The 23,383-nt window shown below is 44.6% G+C and overlaps 1 protein-coding gene across 1 annotated transcript in view; it reads right to left on the bottom strand.

The window, feature by feature from the left end:
- Window positions 1-23,383, bottom strand: part of CATSPERB (cation channel sperm associated auxiliary subunit beta) — a 70,201-nt gene that overhangs the window by 20,730 nt on the left and 26,088 nt on the right. The window contains exons 11-18 of the mRNA XM_056851835.1: window positions 21,850-21,994; window positions 18,339-18,476; window positions 14,162-14,313; window positions 11,215-11,354; window positions 9,710-9,906; window positions 6,451-6,777; window positions 3,261-3,400; window positions 2,360-2,548 (exon numbers count right to left, since the gene is read on the bottom strand). Coding sequence (XP_056707813.1) covers window positions 2,360-2,548; window positions 3,261-3,400; window positions 6,451-6,777; window positions 9,710-9,906; window positions 11,215-11,354; window positions 14,162-14,313; window positions 18,339-18,476; window positions 21,850-21,994 — 1,428 coding nt within the window. The remainder of the gene's footprint in view (window positions 1-2,359; window positions 2,549-3,260; window positions 3,401-6,450; window positions 6,778-9,709; window positions 9,907-11,214; window positions 11,355-14,161; window positions 14,314-18,338; window positions 18,477-21,849; window positions 21,995-23,383) is intronic.

The following is a 23,383-nucleotide window of genomic DNA, read 5'->3' as shown; positions in this document are numbered from 1 at the left end:
TCCCCATCAGAGAGGGGCTTACCATGTTTTGTTATGCACAGTGAAATTTGAAAACGGGCAGCTGTCAGATGATTTGTTCTAGAAAGAGTTGGAAATTTCTTCTAGAAATGAGGCTTGGGGGAAGCCAGGTAGACAGACAGAGATATATCCTGGCATGACAGGAGGGTCAAAGATATGGCCCACGTCTGAGAACAAAGCCACTGTAGTACCAGCCACATGGGACACCTGAAGCTTCATGGACCTTTGTCTATCAAGGTCAGTACTGTCTACTTACTGCAAAGCAGGTGTTCTACCGTTGAACCATGTCCCCAACCCCCAGCTCCTCAAGTACTTCTGAATTCCATAGATTTCAAGGGGAGAAAAGTATTTTCTTCTATTTAGCTCTCAGACTGAAACCGAGAGGACTAAAGGCCAAACCACACATTAGGTTGAAGATCCATTACTAGATCTCCACATGGTTTTTTCACCCTAAAATGCAGCCATAGGGACAGACCACACTGGGCTGGGAGGATATTAACTTTCTTCATTTTCCCAATTAAAAATGTCCTCCCCAACTGGGTGGCTATTGTTCCTGGTAGACAAATCTTTTTGTCTTCTTTCCTTGCTAGGAGATAATTGTACCTGGTGTGGAGGGGAGGGTTCAGCTGAGAAGTTAGTACCTTGTTGTTTCTGTAAAGGGCCTTTTAAAAACAGCTGCACCCTGGGACCAAGTTCAGAATTAGATATATAGGTGAGTCAGCACAGCGCTTAACATTCTATAAGGGGGGAAAAACAATGTTGATGTTTGAAAAGGCAGTTGGAATGGGGTGAAGAGAGTCAGTTGGATGGTAAGGGATGATGAGAAGCTGACAGAGTAAGCAGGGAGAAAAAGAAAAAAGGCAGAGCAATCAATGTGGTAATACCTACCTAGGAAAGCAGAATGGAAGAAACTGAAGACGGGCGGGGCCCCCAAACTGAAGACGGGCGGGGCCCCAACAAACAGCTGAGCTGCCCCGTAGCTCAGCTGAGAGGGGGGCGTGGCAAGGTGCTCCACAGCCTCCCCGGTCCAAAGTAAAGATGGGCGGGCCCCCCAAACTGAAGACAGGCAGCCCCCAAACTGAAGATGGCGGGCCCCCGACAAACAGCTGAGCTGCAGCTCAGCTGAGAGGAGGGGGGCGTGGCAAGATTCTCGGCCACAGCCTCCCCGTCCAAACTGAAGACAGGCGGGGGCCCAACAAACAGCTGAGCTGTGGCCGACAAACAGCTGAGCTGCGGCTGCAGCTCAGCTGAGAGGGAGGGGCTTGCCCCGGTGCAAGGAGAGGGAGAGCTCCAGTGCAGGCTTGGGGAGTATGGGCTTGGGGAGAAGGAGCACCGCACCACGGCAACACGGCACAGACCTAGGCAGTCGCGACGGCTCCGCACATGCCCACAGAGAGGGCTCGGCATGCCGCTTGCGGCACGCGTGCCATACATTCGCCAACACTCCTCTAGGCTGACCCTGCGTTGAGCAGGGGGGTGGACTAGATGGCTTGTGTGGCCCCTTCCAACACTAAGATTCTATGATTCTAAGTATGGGTGAGTGCATGCTTGTTAGGGCATATTCTATAATCAGACCTGCAGCAGTGTTTTCGAAGCTCAATGGAGTACCTTCTTTTTCCTGGTACCTGAGCGCGAAACAAATCCCAGCACAGATTGGTGGGTAGGCAGAGCTTGATCACCTCTCCCCTTTATCCGAGCTGTCCTTATAATTTTTTCCCTAACAGTAGGCCTTCTCTTGCCACTGCTACACAAGTGCTTTCATCTGCCTGTGACAGTAGCATCAACTGAACGTTTTGCTTCATTCTGAGATGACGCCTACGGTCATGAGGAACAGGGCTTTTTCAGAGATGAACCCTAAGTAATGGAACTAAAAGAAGTTTAAATGTTCCGTTTGCACAGAGTTTTGAGGGTTATGGGACTTGGGGTTTTAAACTGCTGTGCTTAAAAAATATTGTAAAATTTATGACTGAATGATTGTGATCCTTTTATTTTGTAATGGATTTTGTTATGCTCTTACATTTATGCAGTTTTAGGGATTGGTATTCCCTATGGGTGTTTTTACAGGCAGAAGAGCAGGATATAAATGTGTTGATTAAAAGTGTGGAACAGACGCCGAGCAGTTAATTGATGCCCCCAGCACCATTCTTTCTCTTGGGCCACATTAAAGTTAAGCTCACTCTAATACCCTTGTGAACATCTCTTTGGAACCATCTATCATGTATCCCTGCAACAACTAGAATATGCCTTGCCCTGACCTAGTCAAAAGGCTTAGGGAACGACAGGAAAGAGATTGAAAAAAAAAACAATTAATAGTTTGACAGGTAGGGTTTTGGATCCTTACCGGTAAATTCTTTAGTTGTTTTGAGGCATTGGCCAGTTGTGAAAGCCAGTCTGAAGCAGACAGTTGAACAGGCAGAGTGTAGTGCATTACTTTAAGATATGAGCAGGAGTTCTTCAGTGTTAATATAAGGGTTGTGACATCGCAAACAAGGGATGCTTGTATGACAATCACAGCAATGGAAGTTTTACCCTAGGAATGTTTATTTTTTAAAAAACATGGAAAAATAATATGTCTACAACATAATACAATATAAATTATTTATTTATTTAATTCATTTGTACCCCACCTTTCTCCCCAATGGGAACCCAAAGCAGCTTACATCATTCTCCTCTCCTCTGTTTTATCCTCACAACAACCCTGTGAGGTTGGTTAGGCTGAGAGAGTGACTGGCCCAAGGTCACCCAGTGAGCTTCCATAACACAAGTGGGGACTTGAATTCTGGTCTCCCAGATACTAGAACAACTCTCTTAACCACCACACCACATTAGAATAATTTATTTCCCACCATAAGATCTTTCTATGAACACATGGCTGTTAAAATAATGCCTTTTTTCTGGATTGGTTCCAGGTGCTATCTTCTCATTTGATAAATGCCTCTCCCACTCAGATATGTCTAGTAATCCAATAAACAAAAAATAAAGTACAGTACGTCAATGGTCCCAATCTAGTTAAAATTTAGTTGCAATTAAGTCCCACTGGGAACAACACAAGTTAGTCATGACTAATTTAACACCTCATTGCTTTCAAGAGATCTTACAGAACAATGCCAACTCAATGAGAACTACTCTCAAGTAGCATAGTGTAGACAGTACTGGGGAGAACAGCCTGGTGTGACTTTGGTTGCATATTAAGCCCATATTTGTTTTATTAGACATCCTAAGCAATGTCATTAGTCTGTTACCTGCTCAAAAAATCTGCTTTGAACCTTTAGGTTCATTATATAACTATCAGTGTCATCCCAGTGGTCTTCTGCATCCGCAACCAGTAGACTGGGATTTCCTACTATTACCTCCATTAGGTGCATCCGAAATACTTGATAAGCTGTAGAGGAAGGGAAACACCAAAAGTGATACTAAAAATCTCCAGTGTTCCCTTCTGTAAGCAACCCAAGAAAAATAAAGCGAAGAGAAAACAGTTCAAGATCCCTCTCAGAGATTCTATTTATAACAGCTATTCTTGGTGTTTCAGCAGAGGGTTCAGATTGTAAGTATCTGACAATCTCCTACATCCCTTCATCAAGGATGTGCTTCTCCCATTGCAACGGTTCCCATTGCTTGTCATAACATCAGTTAGAGCTCTTACCCTCCTCTCCAGTTACAAACAGTCAGACACATGCAAAGCTCACACCCATGCAGGCTTGCTGAAAGTTTAGTCAAAGGACATAAGAAGAGCCTGAAGGATGAGACCAGTGGTCCATATTGTCCAGGATCCTGTTACACACAGAGCCGAACCAGTAGCCCTGGAGGGCAAATGAAGAATAGAGGCTGAGGGCCTCCCTTGCTGCTACCTCCCAGCACTGGTATTCAGAGGTTTGCTGCCTCTGTATATGATGACTTCTTTCATCAATGGCTAGCAGCCATTGAGGGACGTATCCATGAATCTAGCTCCATTTTAAAGCAATCTGTGCTTGTGGCCATTAGGGCTGTTGGAAAAAAAATTCGGTAAAGTTTGGCTTTGGCAAAATTCGGTCCTTTTTAATTTGGGACGTGCCAAAGTCTGAACTCCCCCGCTTCGGATCAGTGAAATTCGGCACGAGATCCAGAGTTTGGGGAAAAATTCGGCCCCACGAGCCTTCACGGGGCTACCATGAAGGCGCGCGGGGGGCTCTTTAAACAGATCTGCACCTCGCAGATCTGTTTAAAGAGCCCCCCGCGCGCCATCATGGAAGCCCCGTGAAGGCGTGCGGGGGGGGGACCCCAAATCTGCTGAATTTATTCGCCGAACACCCCGAAGTTGGCAAATTCGGCTCCCCCGTTTCCCGCTTTTTTTTAAGTTTGGTTCGTCCAGAACTAAAAACCGCCGAATTGGGGGAAATTCGGCTGTTTTTCGGTTCGGGATGAACCGAATCAACAGCCTTAGTGGCCATCACAAGGTGTCTGTTGTGGAAAGGGGAAGGGAAGGTGATTCTAAGCCTCTTTGAGACTTCTTAAAGGTAGAGGAAAGTGGGGTATAAAACTAAGTCTTCTTCTTCTTCCTCCCCTGGCAATGAATTCCACAGTTTAATTAGTCATTGAGTAAAGAAGCATTTCCTTTGTTCTGAACCTATTTCCTAACAATCTCATTTGGTGCCTCTGAATTCTAGTATTATGGGAGAGGGAGAAAAACCGCTATTTCTACTTTTCCACACCATTAATAATTTTATAAACCGCTATCATATCTAGCTGTCTTTTTGCAGGACTGAAAAGTCCCAGACCCTCCAGCCTTTCCTCACAGGAAAGATGCTCCCATCCCCTGATCATCTTAATTGCCCTTCTTTTACTTCCTCCAGTTCTTCACTGTCTTTTTTGAGATATGGTGACCACAATCTCACACAGTATTTCAGAGGAGGCTGCACCAGAGCTTTATACAAGGGTATTACAATATCGGATGTTATATTTTCAATCCCTTTCCTAATAATTCCTAGCATGGAATTTGCCTTTTTCACCACTACCACACAGTGGGTCAATATTTTCATTGAGCTTTCTATGGTCTTTGCTCTAGGCTTACTCTCACCAAGCCTAGACATCCAGCCCCAACTTCGTCTCTCACTCTGACAAAGTACCAACTCTTAAAACAGTTTAAAAGTTACATCTGAAACATACTAAACTTAGAACCAGCACCTCCAATAAAACTCCCCCAATAGACTGTCTAATAGGCCTAAGTCTCCACCTCTGGTGCTATATGAATATTATATGCCTTGTCCAAACAATTATCTGTGCCTAATTTCATAGAGATGGATACAGGGATCCAACAGGTGATAAGAATTCCAATAATGCAGAGCAAGAAGAGGAAGCCCCAGAAGCACAACGAACAGAGTTGCCTCCATAAGGTACTGAACCAGCAATGTTTGATGGCAATACTATGGAAAAAAGACCCATCCACACAATGCTCTTCTGATTTAAGATCAGTTTGCTTTCAGTGATTGGAAACCTGTATCAATTTGTTCATATCTCCTGATCTCTCTCAACTTTCACTCCGTATGACCAGGAGCACAGTGGAGCAGGGAGGACGGATGTGCAGCTCCATCAACTGGAGTTCCTGGTGAAGAGAGGCTACTGGTTGAAAGTAAAGCGATCTCTCTGGCCAGAGACTGAGATGTAAAATATCCTGAATGCTTTCAAAAGTACTGTGTTTAATGTGTGTTATTAATAACAGCATTTATGCCCTAGATTTTTTAAAAATGACAAATTAAATGATATCAACTTCTATTAGCTATGTTGATGAAATGGAACTTCCTTGTTTGGAGGTCATTTACCTCTGAACACCAGTTGTGTGGGGAGTGGGAGAGCAGCAGAGGAGAGCTGTTGCCTTCATACACTGCTTGAAGGCTTCCTTAAGCAGGACACTGGACTAGATGGATTCTTAGTCTGATCCAGCAGAGCTCTTGACGTACAATATTGGCAGCAAACAACCTTGTAATATTGCCTATGGCTATATCTTTTTGAACAGTCCCTTAGCCACTATAGTGAAGAAGCACACAGCCTGCCTTAGCTTTGTGAAGAAGGCAGATTCGAATGGTACTCGGGTATCACATCAGCGCTTAATTTGTGCAGTAACGAACTTCCGAGAGGCATCCGATTGGGGATCCGTATGGAATATACACTAATCCTGGCTTCATTACTCATTCCAAGGAACTATGTGTAAGGGGAGAAATCTGAAGTTTATTCTTTGCCATATAGTCTTACTGGGAGTGTGGCTATAGGGTGTCCTACATATATCTGACCACTATACCCCACAAAGGGTGGATTTTGATTGCCTTTCAGTCATATTTAGAAAGAGGCTACTATTATCATAAAGTACCGGAAACTCTCATTTCAATGTCTATCTGTTAAATAGGTTGTTTTGAGAGCTAATAATCTGTATAAGTAAATGCAAGATCTTAAATGTCTTACCTACATTAACTGGTGTCACTCTGAATGAAAAATTAAGTGTTGACCCAAGATCCAAGTATTTAATAACATGGACGGGTAGATCATCAAGCTGCTGTATTGTGTATCTACATCTGTCAACAACAACCCTCCATTTCCTTCCATTTGTAGTGCCGAAGTCATACAGGAACCACCGCCTGCTTTTAAAGGCAGTATTTAAAGGTGCTCGGTGAGGCATAGTGGCATCCGCTAAAGCAGTGAGGTCATCCTTAACATCAGTAATGAGGAAACTGCTGAATCCTGGAATCACAACAGTTTTCTCAATGTCGGATGGTAGAAATATGTGAGTATCTACAAAACAAGAAAGTTCATATTTTAACATATACAAAGCTGAGATTGATAATGAATATGTATTTTTCCTGTTTCCAAAACATAAATTGTCTGAGGTCATATTCTGCTTGGGCAACTGATCAGACAGAATGTTAGGACTTGCATGTTGGAGAGTTGAGGTTGGACCGCCCTCTGGAGCCACTCCCTTATTTTTGGCTGATAGTTTGCTATTAGTAGCCAAAACAAAATCAATGAGGGCCTGCTGCTGGGGCATGCAGAATACCCAGTTGCATTTGGTCAGTGCCTACTGACTGGCCTGAGCAAGGACTAACAGGGCTTGGAACGCTCAGAGATCATCCTCTGTCTGTGGGGGTGAACAAGTTTGTTATAGACAATGTCCATGCTGTTCAGATGTGGTGCATGCTCCATGGACCACAGCTGAAAAGAACAACAACTAGTATCATATTTGGTCCTGGATACTAGGGGAGAGGGTATTTAGGCATCAGAAGCAGCACTTAAAAGCCACTTAAGTGCCTCTTAAATGTAGTTGGATGTGCTCATTGACCGCTCTATCCAGTATAGCTGTAAGAAATTTCTTGCATCTTGAAGATCATCCTGAATCTCTGTTCTGCAGGTTCCAGGCAGACAACTCATCCCGAGAAGCCATTAATCTGTCCTCCTAGGCTACGATTGCCAGCCTCCAGGTGGTGGCTGGAGATCTCTTGCTATTACGACTGATCTCCAGCTGATAGAGATCAGTTCCCCTGGAGAAAACGGTCACTTTGGAAAGTGGGCTCTATGGAATCATACCCCATTTAAGTCCCTCCCCTCACCCTACCCAGGCTCCACCCCCAAAATCTCCAGATATTTCCCAACCTGGAGCTGGCAACCCTAGGCAGTCAAGCTGTCTGCAAAGTCATTAGCCAGTGCATTTGGGACAATTTATCCCCATGTCCTTAAAGGCCCTTGAAAGGCCACACTAGCCTTAGCACTCCCTACCCCAGTATTCACAGCTGCTCCTCCTTTTACTTACTTTCTCTGTTTAGTAATTTAGAAGAATCGTGCAATTCATCTGTGTGTTTACTGGAGTAAGTGGAAACAGATGGGAGTGAGAACGCTGCTGCAGGGGCTTTGTTGGGGTTTAGAACTTCATGGGCAAACACTTAAGGTTCGTGGCTGGTGAGATATCTTGGTATGGAGACAAAACTTGCCTGGCCATATGAGTAAAGGTGGGGAGATGTATCTGGTACAAGCATCTTGTGTAGCAAAAAGAGGAAACTTAGGGAGGTGTTTAGTGGAATTTGAGGAGGGTTACACTGAAAATGAGGAGCCCCGTGGCGCAGAGTGGTAAGCTGCAGTACTGCAGTCAAAAGCTCTGCTCACGACCTGAGTTCGATCCCGACGGAAGTTGGTTTCAGGTAGCCGGCTCAAGGTTCACTCAGCCTTCCATCCTTCTGAGGTCGGTAAAATGAGTACCCAGCTTGCTGGGGGTAAAGGGAAGATGACTGGGGAAGGCACTGGCAAACCACCCCATAAACAAAGTCTGCCCAGTAAACTTTGGGATGTGACATCACCCCATGGGTCAGGAATGACCCAGTGCTTGCACAGGGGACCTTTACCTTTTACACTGAAAATAGCAGCAGGAAGCTTTTTCCCCTTTTTTTGGGGGGGGATAGGGAAAATCTTAGTGGGAAAACCTTCCCTACCCTCCATGAAGAGGTGTGTGGCTTGACAGCTGCTTGGTATTCCAAGAGTGGCCAAAGATTCCAAAGGGCAGCTTCCCTGCCCTTGTATAGCTGCAGCTGATGCTCAGTGAGTTGACAGTGCTACAAGGCTCAGTCCTCAGCTGGATGCTGCAAAGCAGGCTGCAATACCAACTTGGTCTTTGGTGAAGGGGCAGGGGAAAGAGCAGTGGCGGCACTGGAACCAAGAATTGGCGAAACAAGCCAGGGTTCAGTATTAAGTCTGTGGAACCAATCCTCGGTTTCACTAACTAACCATAGTCAAAATAAACGTTGCTTTTGTGAAGCATCTGAACAGAACCCACAAATAAAGGTGACCACTTTTTATGTATACCACTGGAGGCCTGAGTGGACAAGGATAGCTTTAAGAACATAAGAATATAAGAACATAAACCCTGCTGGATCAGACCAAGGCCCATCAAGTCCAGCAGTCTGTTCACACAGTGGCCAACCAGGTGCCTCTAGGAAGCCCCCAAAGAAGACGACTGCAGCAGCACCATCCTGCCTGTGTTCCACAGCACCTAATATATTAGGCTTGCTCCTCTGATCCTGGAGAGAATAGGTATGTGTCATGACTAGCATCCATTTTAACTAGTAGCCATGACTACCCCTCTCCTCCGTGGACATGTCCACTCCCCTCTTAAAGCCTTCCAAGATGGCAACCATTACCACATCCTGGGGCAGGGAGTTCCACAATTTAACATAGTTTTACTCTAAGACCTTTAAGATCCTGCAGGCGACTTTGGAATTCTGACACAGAGTACAACCACAAAATGGCTGCCACAAGAGGTGGAGCCAACAACAAAGTGTTAAGGGAGTGAGGTTATGAATAACTCTAATAGTAACTCTTCAACATTTCAGGCAAAAGCTTAACAGGGTGCCTTTTTAAAGTGAACATATTTTTAAAAGAATATTTTCCTGAATACAAACAGCTTTCCTTCATCCATGCAGTGAAGATCCTTGTGCTGCAATGGCAACTTCTGCGAAAGCAACTGTTAAAAAATCTGCACAGTCAATTGGATCCCAAATGGCCAATCAGAAGCCCTGCTGGGCAAAAGCCCTCTGGCCTTGCCCACTTTCTAACACTTCACAGGTGCCAGGCAAGGTGTTGGTGGGTGCCCATGGTGCCCATGGGTACCATGTTGGGGACTCCTGGATTAATACTTCTGAAATGTCCTCATTACCATGTGATCTATACATTCTTAACTCACCTGAAGCACCAAGCTGAAGCTTAAATGCAGTAGTACCAGGATCAGGTTGCAAAATGGTTAAAGTATTTAATACACAAGGGCTGCTAGTGCTAGCCTCAATAGGGAACCGATCCAGAACATCAACAACGATAGATGATGAAAAATATGGAGGATAGTTGTGCTCGAAAACCTTGTTGATTATACCTGATCCTCCCATCCTGAATGAGAAAGGAAGCACATCAGGATGACAGTGTCAACCTACACTTTAAATAAAATTAACTACAGCACGTTTAGAACTTGTCCCATTTGGCTGTTTTTCCAACCTAGTACTCATACATCCCAAAGAGAGTATGTGGTGGTCATAAATTTCATTGGCCAGTGAACAGACAACTGACCTTTGAAGTAGAATTTTAATGGCTGAAGGAAGAAGGGATCAGGAAAGGATATGATCCATATCCAGAGAGTATGATGCTTGATAATTGCCATTTCCTATGCATGTAACTCTGTCTTTCATTGGGGGAGGAAATTTATTAGGGCTTGCAAAAGACAGCTCTCTGGGACATGCTTTCTTGTTTCCTGGAATACAAATTACATTGCCGGCTCTCATAAAAACGTTGGTAGCCAAAGAGGCTATCCTACCTGGCTTGGTTTGTGGACTGGACTCTGTCCAAAATTAACTTTCAGTCACACAGTGAAGATCCTTGTGTCATGGTAGCAGCTGCTGTCCAAGCAACATTTTTTTAAAAAATCTGCACAATCAATTCTCCAATGGCCAATTAGAAGCCTTGCCACCTGGGCCCCTCCCCATTTCTAAAAACACTTGGTGGGTGCCAGGAAAGGTATTGGTAGGCACCACAGTGCCCATGGATAGGGTTGCCAGCTCCGCGTTGGGAAATACCTGGAGATTTTGGGGGTGGAGCCTGAAGAGGGCAGAGTTTGGAGAGGGGAGGGACTTCAATGGCATAGAGTCCACTTTCCAAAGCTGCCATTTTCTCCAGGTGAACTAATCTCTGTTGCCCGGAGATCAGTTGTAAAAGCAGATCTCCAGCCATCACCTGCAGGTTGGCAACTCTACCCCTGGGCACTACCTTGGGGACCTTTGGTATGTGCTTAAAATTTAAGATAGAGTAACTCTAGAAGCAGACTTAAAGGAAACATGGGTCCATGTAAATAGTTAAAAAATCAAAGCTAACATTTTTGCAAAATAAAGAACCTTCATGGTCAGGAAAAGTATTTGTTTCCTGTTGTTGGGTCTCACAGCTGATTTACCTGTATGCAAATATATGGCAGGCCTGCAAAGGTCTCTGTGTGTGAGAGAATGCTGTTGATGTTCATTTTAATTACTATGCTGTTTGTATTTGTTTTACTGTATTTTATGAGAGTGTAAAACCAAGGGAATTTGTAAAGTGTAAAGTCATGGAATTTGCACACTTCTGCTATGAAACAAATACTTTTTTATAAGTGTAGAACACATGGATATTCCTTGATAAACAGTTCTTAGATCATTTAGCATGACTGGTATTTACCCATATTCTAATGCTTTTCCGATGTACAGATTATAGAATCTTGGTCCAACTGAACCTGGTGGAATATGACTAAAAAACATTATCTGCTCTTCAGTGATGTACTGTGGAGATAAAGCGCCATCAAAAGCTAAATCATCCTCCTAAAACAAAGTCCAAAAAAAGAAACATCTCATTTCTTTATGTTCATAAATGTAACATTTGCAAAATTATCAAGAGCAATTCTAAAAGCCAAATCAATATATTAGGGCCCACGTAAGGACAGAACAGGTTGCTCATCTGTAGCTGGTATTCTTTGAATGGTCATCTGTGCAGTCACTCTAATGGGAGCTCAAGCTAACATACAATAATAGAGTTGGAAGGGGCCATATAGGCCATCTAGTCCAGCCCCCTTCTCAATGCAGGATCAGCCTAAAGCATTCCTGGTAAGTGTTTGTCTAGCCGCTGCTTGAAGACTACCAGTGAGGGGGAGACGATTCTACTGCCGAACTACTCTGTTAAAAAAAAAAAAATCTAATATCCAGCCAGCACCTTTACACCTGTCATTTAAACCCATTATTGTGAGTCCTATTCTCTCCTGCCCACAGGAATAGCTCCCAGTGTTCCTCTAATTGACAGCCTTTCAAATTCTGAAAGAGAGCAATCATGTCCCTCCTCAGCCTCCTTTTCTCCAGACTAAGCATTCTCAACTCCCTCAGCCTTTCCTCATAGGGCTTGGTCTCCAGGCCCCTGATCATCCTCATCACTCTCCTCTGCAACTGCTCTATTATGTCAACATCCTTTTGGAATTGAGGCCTTCAGAACTCCACACAATACTCCAGGTGCCTGACCAATGCTGTGTACAGCGGGACTATGACATCTTGCGATTTGGATGTTATGCCTCTGTTGATACACACCAAGATATCATACTGACCGCTCATATTGAGCTTACACTCCACCTGTACCCCAAGATCTTGTTCACACACTGTTACCCAGAAGTGTATCACCCATCTAGTTTGAGTGTTTCTCATTTTTGTAACCTAGAGCTGCACTTATCCTTTGTTTTGGCCTTGTTTTTAATGGGTTTATTTTAGTGTATTTGTGTTATTATCTTGCTGGAAGGTACCTTCTACCTAAATAAATAAATACGTAGCCCATGAAGTGGTCCCTGAACTCAGAAGTCCTTCAGCCCATCTTTCTGATCCATGTTGCACCCCTTCTCCAGAGTCTGGAGAAGCAGGGTGACATAGATTTCCTTCAGATAACAAAGTTGCAGTTGGCCGTGGCCGCCCTCCTGGCCCAAGGGCCTCAGCTGAGTGGTGGCTGAGAGGGGTGTGTGACCGGAGTGTGCCCTGTTTGTCTGCATAGCCTGAGGGCTGCATCTGAGTATCAGCAAGGGGGATGCACCAGCTGGGTGACGCTTGGAGATTCCTGGTGGCACTTGGAGATTCTGGGTGGGGAGCGGCAGCAGAGGGAACACCCCACCAGGGTTCCCCCATTTCTTCCTCACCGACCTGGCTGGCTCTGGGCAGGTCTTCTGGGCCCCTGGCGTCCCTTCCTCCAGTTAAGTTGGGGCTGAATGGTTTGAGTCTCACAACATGGGACAGTACCCCAAATCCCCATCAGAAGTAATCCACAGAATGGAAAACTGAAAACACTGTGGCCAACAGGGAGCTAGGAGCATCACTGCTGCCCTGGTTCTGTGGAGCCAGGGAAACAAAAAAAGCAGCATCAATAGAAACAAAAGGGCAGAATCAATAAAGCATGACCAGTGGAGCTAGAAATCACCCCCAAGGTCCCCATGGCAGCCAATGTCCCAGAGCAAAACAGGGACATTTTGCATCAGCACTTGTTACAATAGGACACTACAAAGGAAAACCATAATCCCTAAAAAGGGAAAGCAGGAAAAGTAGAGTGAGGAACTACTTGTGGGTTGATTAAACCTGTCTGCTTGGGAAATCCATAATAGAGTAGACTTCTCCTAACACCTGGACGGCCAGGAAGGAAGTGTTGCGTTGTGTGGTCCTTTGCCACAACTGGAAGAACCTGGCATAGCAGGAAAGGGTTTTCCCCCATATTCACAAACATTTCTCTCAAATACGACTACATAACATAGATTATGAAGTATTCATTCCATATAACATTCACAATAGCACAAAACCCAACCCCCAACGGAAGTAACAGTGAACCCGAGAGTTCAACAGGTAAGTGAATGAGTCTGTAACTTTAAATAACCATGTAACTTTTCGTTCTTCTCTGGTTCAGTGTGCTAAGTAGGTCAGGTAAGTGTCAGTACTCAGCCTAGCCAGTAAGATGCCCTCTTACCTTGACATGGTGAGCCTGGCCACCTGTATTCATGCCAGAGTAGCACTGAGATTAGACTACTGTCATGCATTGTACATTGGTCTCCCCACAAAATCAACTCAGAAACTCCAACTGATCCAGAATGTCGCAGCTCGGCTATTAATGGGAACTAGATAGAGCATGCATATTATTCAATTTCTGCAAATGCTCTATTGTCTGCCCATCTGTTACTGGATTCAGGTTAAGGTATCACATATAAAGCTCCTCATGGTCTTGGCCCATCTTATTTGTGGGACTGCCTCTCTCCTGCTGAGACAACTTTGCTCATGTCAGCAGGGGCTTCTACAGGTGACAACCTGCAAATGGCCAAAATCAACAACTGCCCTTTCACATCCACATCCTTTCTCCAGTGTAGCTCCTACCTTGTGAAATGCCCTGCCCAAGGAGGTCAGGAAAGCTCCTATTCTCCTGGCTTTCCATAAACTATGTGAAACTGAACTATTCAAGAGGGCTTTTCTGCAGAGATAATAGGGTTGCACTGTACAAAATCAAAATACTATCACTAGCCTCCTGATTAGATACACTTGAAGGATAGATGATCATCTTCATGCAACAATAATTACATTTTATAAACATTTTACACTAGTACATCAACTATATATTAAACCTGCAATAAAGTGTTCACATCCATGATCCGCACTGCTAGGAAATCTTTAGATGTTTCATTTAAAATAATACGATATAAATCTCCCAAGTGGTCAAAGTTCATATAAAATATAGTCTGTTCTACACTTGTAAGCTTGGCATATCTTTTTACACCTACAGTGAAAGAACAAAAGAACATAGAAATAATGCACGTGTACAAAATCATGCACAACCAAATAGGGTTGCACTTACCTGTAACTGTTGTTCATTGAGTGGTTTTCTGTGCAGGCTCACATGGGTCTCCACATGCATAGGCCTCCCATGGAGAGGACTAAAGAGCTTTCCAGAAGATTAGAAGCACTTGGAGCTCTCCCCCTCCATCTCACATTGACATTTCCCACCGGTCAGGCATGTGATGGAGGCAGGGAGAGCACTCTTCCCTCAGAGCTCCCTTTGCCGTTATGGAGACTGCACCCCCCCCAAGCGAACTGTCCACAGTGGGGGGGAAAGGGAGGGATGTGTGCCTGCACAGAACACCACTCAATGAACAACACTTACAGGGAATGCAATCCTATTTTCATTGGCATGGCTTCTGTGAAGTCCCACATGGGAGAGTAACAAGCTGAGGAGGTGGGTGTGGGCTGGTCAGTGAGACAGTGACTGTAGTACCACTCTTCCCACAGCGGCCTCATTTCTCAAATCCACATCAATGGAATAGTGCTTCATGAATGTGGATGGAGTGGATCAGGTTGCAGCTCTGCAGATGTTAGACATCGAGTCCTTGCTGACCACCGCAGATGATACCTGGGCCCTGGTGAAGCAAGCCTTTAGTCTGGGCAGAATATGTCAGCCAAGGAATACACCAGCCTTATTGTGAATACCACCCACCTAGATATAGTCTGAGAAGACACCACCTTGCCCTTCTGATGGCCAGTGAAACAAATGAATAAGCTCCAGTCTTTTCTGTAACTCTTAGTGCAGTGCTCTCCTAACATCTAATGTATTTAATGATTAGCAAATGGCTATTCCAGAAATGAAATCAGAAGGGCCATTAAACCAAACAAAAATCAGAAAACTCAGGAAAAACAGTCTCCCATAGGAAAGGTATTCTTGCCATTTATTAAAGGAGTCACTGATAGGATGGAGAAACTTTTGAAAAAACATAACCTACAAACAGTGTTTAAACCTACCAAGAAAATACAACAGATGCTACCATCAGCAAAAGACAAAAGAGACCCCCTCACCTCTGCAGGAGTATATCATATACCTTCCAGTTGTGGACAAGTTTACATTGGGACTACACAACGCAGCATACAAACAAGGATAAAAGAACACGAAGACTTAGCCAACCTGAGAAATCAGCAGTGGCTGATCAGCAGTGACTGACCCAAACAGGACACAGGGTCTTATTCCAAGACACTGAAATACTGGATAATTCTACCAACTATTTTGTCAGATTGCACAGAGAAACCATTGAAATTCATAAACATCAGCACAACTTTAACAGAAAAGAAGAGAGTTTAAGAATGAATAAGGCTTGGCTTCCTGACCTGAAAACCTCCAGACTAACAAAGACTACAGTCCACAATAGCCATGTGGATTAGCTTTGGATTTCACATGTTAACAGATCACTTCAAGATACAATGGTTCCATATTAACATACCACACCCTCATTAGCACATTATCTTGATACTTACAGGACAATGATTAGCACATTACCTTTGATACTTTTTGCAGGACAATGATTCCGCTCAAACACAACCCCTTTCTGACTATATATTTACTCTTCCTACACACTTGACACTGAGAGACAATGTCCTTCAGTGTTACTCCTCTGAAGATGCCTGCCACAGCTGCTGGCGAAACGTCAGGAAAGAAAATACCAAGACTACGGTCACACAGCCCGGATAACCTACAAGAACCAATGAACTCTGACTGTGAAAGCCTTCGACAATGTTTAATGATTGTTTGACTGGTGAGGACAGGGTAGCAAAAACCACCAGGAGAATTATATCCTGTGAGATGTGAAACTTTGATATCACCTTGGGGGGGAAACCAATGCCGGAACAAAGCACCATCTTGTCACTGTGAAATCAAGTGAATGGTGGATCACAACAGAGTGCCCTCAGCCCTTCCACCCTGTGTGCTGAGGTTATAGCAACAAGGAAGGCTGTCTTAAAGAGTAGGAAGGATAATTCACTTTTGGCTAAAGGTTCAAAGGGCCTCTGCATCAGATTAGCCGAAACCAATGATAGGCTCCATTGGGGAACTGGCAGGGGAATGGGCTCATTGTGGTTCAGAGAAAACAGTGAAACTATCTATGTTGGTATGAAAAGCCGATATGGTTGCTAAATGGTACTTTAATGAGGAAACATCTTTTAGGATCAGAAGGTATTTAAAAACAAGGGCAAGTGTCAGGGCTAATGCTGTGGAAGCCAGACACTCCTTGGCCAAAAGGAGGCTATTAATATGCGATTTCGTCTGTCCATTGTAAGCTTGACAACGACTTTGTGTAGGATTTGTAACAGGGGTAATACTTAAAAGAAGCATCCTGCCCACTGGAATTAAAGTGTCCCCCATGCAGACTTTGTCCAGGGCTGCTCAAACACTTTTCATTGGCTGCTAAGGCAAAAAGGTCCACCTGAAGTTATCCCCATTCCTGGAAAATACAATCCGGATAGTGGTCACTGAGAGACCGCTTGTGGTCCACTCTTGCCTCTTTGCTGAGTGTGTCCACTGTGACGTTGGATTGTCCTGCTATATGGATAGAGTACAGTGTATATGCTCTTTTTAATAGCCCTTTGCCAAATCCATGTGACTTCCCTGCACAGGACTAGCGATTCCATCCCTCCTTGCTTGTTGATATAAAAGTGCAGTCATTGTTTGTTGTGATGAGGTCATGTTTTCTGTCCATGAGGGCAGCAAAAGAGGTAAGAGCAAACCTCCAACATGTTAATATGCAGCCTTGATTCTCTTTCTGTCCAAAGACCTCTGAAGTGGAAGTTCCCACACTGAGGTTCCCACACTTTCTGTCCAAAGACCTCTGAAGTGGAAGCTCCCCAACCTGTTAGAGAGGCATCCAAGTATAAATGGATATAATGGAAGCACATGCCTACATTCATACCCTGGAACAAGTTAGAGTCCTCAGACCACCAAGAGAGTGATCTGAGAATAGTTTTGTGGATAGCTAGTCTACACCACTAACAGTCTGTCTAGGGCTTAAACGAGCAGGTGAATCAATTTTGTAAGGGCCTCATATAGTGACTTGCATGAAGAACAACAGCCATTGTAGAGGCCATGAGGCCTAGCAACCTCTGAAACCAAACCACTTTCTGAAACCGTTGAGTTGAAAAATGGGAAGCCATGCTTGAATGGCCTTGGCCCTTTTAAGGGGTAAATATGCTCTCCCTGACACCAAATCTAGTACAACCCCAATAAATTCTATACATTGTATAGGCTTTAAGTGCGACTTCCCCCAATTTATCAGAAATCCCAGGGATTTCAAGGTCTCAGTGGCTAGTCAAATGTGGCTCACTAGGGTACCACAGGACTTGTCCACAAACAGCCAGTCATCTAAATATGGATACACCTCCAGAATGCTAGGTGTACTACCACAGCAGAGACACATAGGTAAAGACTCTCAAAGCCGTGGCCAGGCCAAAAGGCAACACTGTGTATTCGTATGACAAATCACCACATAGGAATTGCAAACGTTTCCTACAGGACTCGTGAACTGAGATATGGAAGTATGCATCCTTGAGGTCCAGGACAGCGAATCACATTCCTTTCCTAAGGAGAGGAAGAACTTCTGGTAACAACATTCTGAACTTTGCAACTTGTAAAAAATGTATTAAGATTTCAAAGGTCTAAGATGGGGCGCTTCCCCCCAGACTTTTTATCAGTCAGAAAATATCTAGAGAAAATACCTTTAATGGTATCTGAACTAGGGATTTTTCAGATGGCCCCTTTAACCAGGAGGTTAAAGCGACTTCCGGTCACAATAATGGGAATGGTGGGGATGGTGCTTGGCTGGGATTGTGAACTGTAGAAGGTGTATTAAACTCTAAAGAATAACCAAACTAAACAATGGACAAGACCCACTGATCCATGGTTAGCCCATTCCTCTGAAAAAACAACAACAGAGAGTCTGTCCAAGAACAGTGGAGCCTAACTTAGTCTGGATAGTGATCCGCCCCTACCCAACTGCTCCCTAGGAGAAGGCAGAGTTTGTTTGTTCTTTTGCTTGCCCTCGTTTTTGGGGTTGGTGTTGAAAACCAAATTGCTGACGATATAGATATTGATGTTGCTGGTACTGGGCTGGCTGGTACCTGTATAGCCTTTGGTAAGGGTAATGGAATGAATGCCAAGGAAAGCACCTCTGCATGAAAGATGGGCCAGGTGGAGCAGTGATTCCCAATGATTTTATGGTGTGCTTGTTTTTTTCTGATTCTGTCAAGCACTGTGTCAATTTGTTAACTGAACAAATGTTTCCCTTCAAAGGGCAGATCCTCAATCTTTGCCCTGGTGTTTGGAGGTAGGGCAGATGAGGAAAGCCAAGAGTGGTGCCTTAGAACACCAGCAGAGCCTATTGCCCCATTACAGCAGTCTGTGACGTGCCCTGAACCACTGATCTGTTGCTTTCTGAATTTTAGTCCTTTGTCATGCAACACCTTTGCCAGCGACCTTTTTTCTTCAGGAAGCATGTCTATATACTGCAATAACCTCTCCCACAAAAACATTTGAGACCATCCCATAATGACTGTGAAGTTCACTACCCTAAGCCCAAGCACACCTGAGGAATATATTTTGCATCTTAGGGCAACTAACTTTTGTCCCTTCTTGTCAAGCAGAGGCAAGTGGGATCACACTCTTTGTTTGAATGGGAGTACTTCAGAAACTAGAGAGTTGGCAGGAGGGTGTTGGAAAAGGGAGTTACAACCCTCTTCTTCTATTTTACAAAGGTTATCCAGCATCAGAGCAGAGGCCAGATCTGATGGTGGTTTAGACCAGGGGTGTCAAACATAAGGCCCATGGGCCAGATCCCGCCCCTTGAGAGCTCTTATCCGGCCCACGAGGCAGCCGAAGCAGCCACCCACCCACACACTCAACCTGGGCGAGGAATGGCCTGGCCCGACCAAGTGACATTTATGTCATATCTGGCCCTTGTAACTATTTAATTCGACACCCCTGGTTTAGACCCTCATGTTCATTGTTTTGGCCATCTTGGTCCCACACTCCTTGCACTTTTTAAAAAGTGTCATCGCGAATGAATTTCCACCAGGAAAAAAAAAGATCCTGAGAGAAGAGAAGGAAAGCTTCAACAGGCATCCTCTCTCCATGGTGAAGAGAGATCTGTGAGAAGAGCGCTCTCCCCACCTCTGTCACATGCTCATTTCGGCTGGAAATGTCAGTGCACGACAGAGGGGATGGGGAGCACTCCAAGTGCTTCGAATCTTCCGGAAATCTCTTCAGTCCTCTCCATGGCTGGCCTGAGCCTGCACATTCCTCATGTATGCCTGCACAGAATCCACAGTGATGGATAATGATGATATTGCAGGAGGGTTGTCATCATTGGATTTTCACAGAGATTAATATCCATTCTGATCATGCTTTGAATTAGGACTGTTGAAAAAAAAATTGGTAAAATTCAGATTCGCCAAAATTTGGCCCGTTTTGATTCGGGCCATGCCGAAGTCCGAACTCTCCCGCTTCGGATCCCCGAAATTCGGGCGAGATCCGGAGTTCGGGGGAAAATTCGCCCCCCCGCGCTCCTTCAGGGGACTTCCCTGAAGGTGTGAGGGGGTGTGTGGAACAGATCTGCACCTCCCGGCCAGGAGGAACAGATCTGTTTAAAGGGCCCCCCTTGTGCCTTCAGGGGAGCCCCCTGAAGGTGCGCGGGGTGGTGGTGGAATAGATATGTGCTTCCCGGCCGGGAGGCGCAGATCTATTCCACCACCACCCCGCTCGCCTTCAGGGGGCTCCCCTGAAGGCGCAAGGGGGGCCCTTTAAACAGATCTGTTCCTCCCTGCCGGGAGGCGCAGATCTGTTCCACCACCATCCCCAGCGCTCCTTCAGGGGGCTCCCCTGAAGGTGCGTGGGGGGCGTGGAACAGATATGTGCCTCCCGGCTGGGAGGTACAGATCTGTTTAAAAGGCCCCCCGCACGCCTTCAGGGGGCTCCCTATTTAAAGCCCCCCCGCTCCTTCATGGAAGCCCTGTGAAGGCGCGGGGGGAACCCCGAATCTGCCGAATTTGTTCACCAAACCCCCGAAGTCGGCAAATTCGGCTCCCCCGTTTTCAACTTTTTTGAGTTCGGTTTGTCCCGAACTGAAAAACAGCCGAATCGGGGGAAATTCGGCTGTTTTTCAGTTCAGGACGAACCGAATCGACAGCCCTACTTTGAATAATCAATGTAATAAGAAAGCAACTGATGTGATTAGGAAAAATTGCAGCTCAGGTAGCTTTATGTAAATATAGAGATTACAGTGGTACCCATTTTGCCTTCTGGTGGCAACTCCTTGCACTTGATGGAAGGAAGCTTGGGAGGGGTTGTTCTTTGATTTTAGTGGCAGCAGTAAGAAAACATTAGCAGAAAAGCTACCATGATCATATGGAAGGCTGCTTACAGCTCTTTGTATGATGTCAACAATTCTGAACTGTTAGAAATACATGCACATCCAAAGAACGAGTTACCTGCTAGAGCCCAGCACCCTCTTAAAAAAAAATCTTCATCAACAAACCTATCAGGCATCCAAACAACAGTATCCAACAAAGGAAGAAACTGAGGTCCAAATGGTTGCCTTTCAGGAATCCCATAATGGAATGTTAATACTAAAAGCAGCAGCTGCAACTGTCCCCCTGCTAGAATATGAAGCAATATCTGTAGGCACCGTGGAGTGTGTGGAATTTTATTAGGACAGGGAAAGGAAAATCCTGATCTACCATTTTACAGTGGCTTTTCTCTCATGCTGAATAATTACATAATATATCACATATAGGAAACTATTATTTACTTCAAGCATATGCTAAGAGTTCTTCGTATATCAAGCTTTCTTGCTTTGAGAACACTTCTCAAAGCAAGTTTATAACTGAAGAAAACACACAGCTCTTTTCATACCAATAAGGATACCAAAGCCCAGATTCTCCCAGCCAGCACGATTACAGCTAACTATATGACCTTCCATAATAATAATGATACAGATATTCATTTCACAGCTTGAAAAGGCTCATCACTCAGCACTTTAGGTCTTTGTGAAGTTCCCAGGATGGGCGCCTGTATATCACTGTAGGTACAGCAGTGAGATTCCATTGAGAAACCTTGTTAGAACTGGATCTGGAAATGGTGTGATAGCACCACAGTCAGTAATTCATGGCAGATCTGGCAGGAGAAAATTGGAAAGTAGGAGAGGAAAGGTGCACGAGTTGAATGAAAGGAGAAGAGAAATGGGGTGTGTGCAAGTGAATGTACATGCATTCACTTGTCACAGCAGACCAGAAGAGAAAAACGTTGAGGTCTCTGTTTAATGGTGTGCCCTCTGTTGCGACATCAGGCCTATACAGATGAGATACCAACTGTGGGACAGCACAGAGTCACAGTGAAGACAGTTTCTGTTCCCCACAGAATTTCAACGTTTAACATTTCCTGTTATTCTCTGTATTCCTTATAATTACTTCATATTGCAGGGTCTTTGAATTCTTTTGAAGTTCTTACCTGCCTTGGTGTAGAAAACACTCCCAGTGTCAGTCACAAATATAATTGCTTGGGTGTAAACACACGTATCTGTTTCTGCAACAGTCTCACCCACTAAATTAATTAAAAGTTTGAATTTGTTACCTCCATCATCAGAAAGCCACACCTAAAGGGGGGGAATTGAATATAGAAGATAATGATCTCTCCATTTAAAATCCACACAACTAAAAAAGTGTAAGTATTGAGCCAGTGTGATGTAGTGGCTAAGGTGTCAGACTAGGATGTGGGAAACTCAGCTTCAAATCCCCACTCGCACCATGTAAGCTTGCTGGGTGACCTTGGGCCAGTCACACACTTTCAGCCCCGATCCTGGCGAGTATTTGGATGGGAGACCTCCAAGGAATACCAAGGTTGTGACGAGGAGGCAGGCAATGTCAAACCACCTCTGAACGTCTTGAAAATCCTACAGAGCTGCCATAAGTCAGCTGTGTCTTGATGACAAAAACATTTGCTTTAGGTGATAATTATTCGAAGAGAAGAACCCAAATTACTTCTAAATGATGATAGTAACAAAAACCATACTCATGGTGGCTCAGCAGGTAATAGGCCCTACAGATTAGGGATTCTTGGACACTCAGTGATCATCAACAGGGAGCTGACCACTTGATGGGCTGTTTGGCTGCCCGCAAGTGCCTGACCCTGTTCATTGGACTACTCCTTGCATGTAGCAAGGTACAGCACAACTTGGGTTCATGCAGACATGCACTTAATTACTCTTGAGTAGGTTGCAAGATCACATGTTCCTTCCTTGTCATCACTGCTTATTTTCTCAGCTGCAAATTTCCATCCTCTGTGTTAGCCACAGTTCGGCATAATGTCAACGGCAACAAAAATCTAAGGCTAACCAGGATTCCCATTTGAACCATCTTTAAGTCTTAATGATGCTGTTCACTGGTAGAGCTCTTTACCTTCTGTGCAGGTGAGGTAAGGAGAAGAGGCTGAGATACTTTGACTTGCTTTCATTTTAGAGATGAAGCAAGTGCAGCTTCGTTTCAAAAGGAAACGTGTGTGCCTGTTTTAATTTTTAAACAAGGGAAGAGAAAAAATGATAGCCTGATGGGAACCTACATGTAGTTTTGCCATTGGTGATATGTTGGGGGTCAGCCCACAGGCTTCCTTGACATTGTATGATCACAGTCCATACTGCTCACATCCTGAAAGCAAAGTAGTTGCGGGTAGTGGTGATTACAAGTTTCAACAACTCAGTTGTACAGGTTTGTGCTCGCAAGACAAATGACACAAGCATCACTCTTTTAAAATCTCACCTGGGTTCCCAATACAGTGACAATAGCTACTGCCCACCAGCTGTTGGAAAGCAGCCGTTGTCTCTTTTGGTTCTTTGCATGTATGTACAAAATGCGTAAATGGCAACACAGGAAAGAACGAGGGAGAGGAGACCAAAAACTATGCACAATACTAAGATAAGAATGTCGCAGTCTGTGGCGCAGGAATGCCCTGTGACATTTTAAAGTTAATTTTCTTCTTCAAAAACATG

The sequence above is a fragment of the Euleptes europaea genome, chromosome 6 (genome assembly GCF_029931775.1).
Source record: "Euleptes europaea isolate rEulEur1 chromosome 6, rEulEur1.hap1, whole genome shotgun sequence".
NCBI lineage: Eukaryota > Metazoa > Chordata > Lepidosauria > Squamata > Sphaerodactylidae > Euleptes > Euleptes europaea.
The sequence above is the reverse complement of the archived record's forward strand: the minus strand, read 5'-3'. Positions and strand labels throughout refer to the sequence as shown.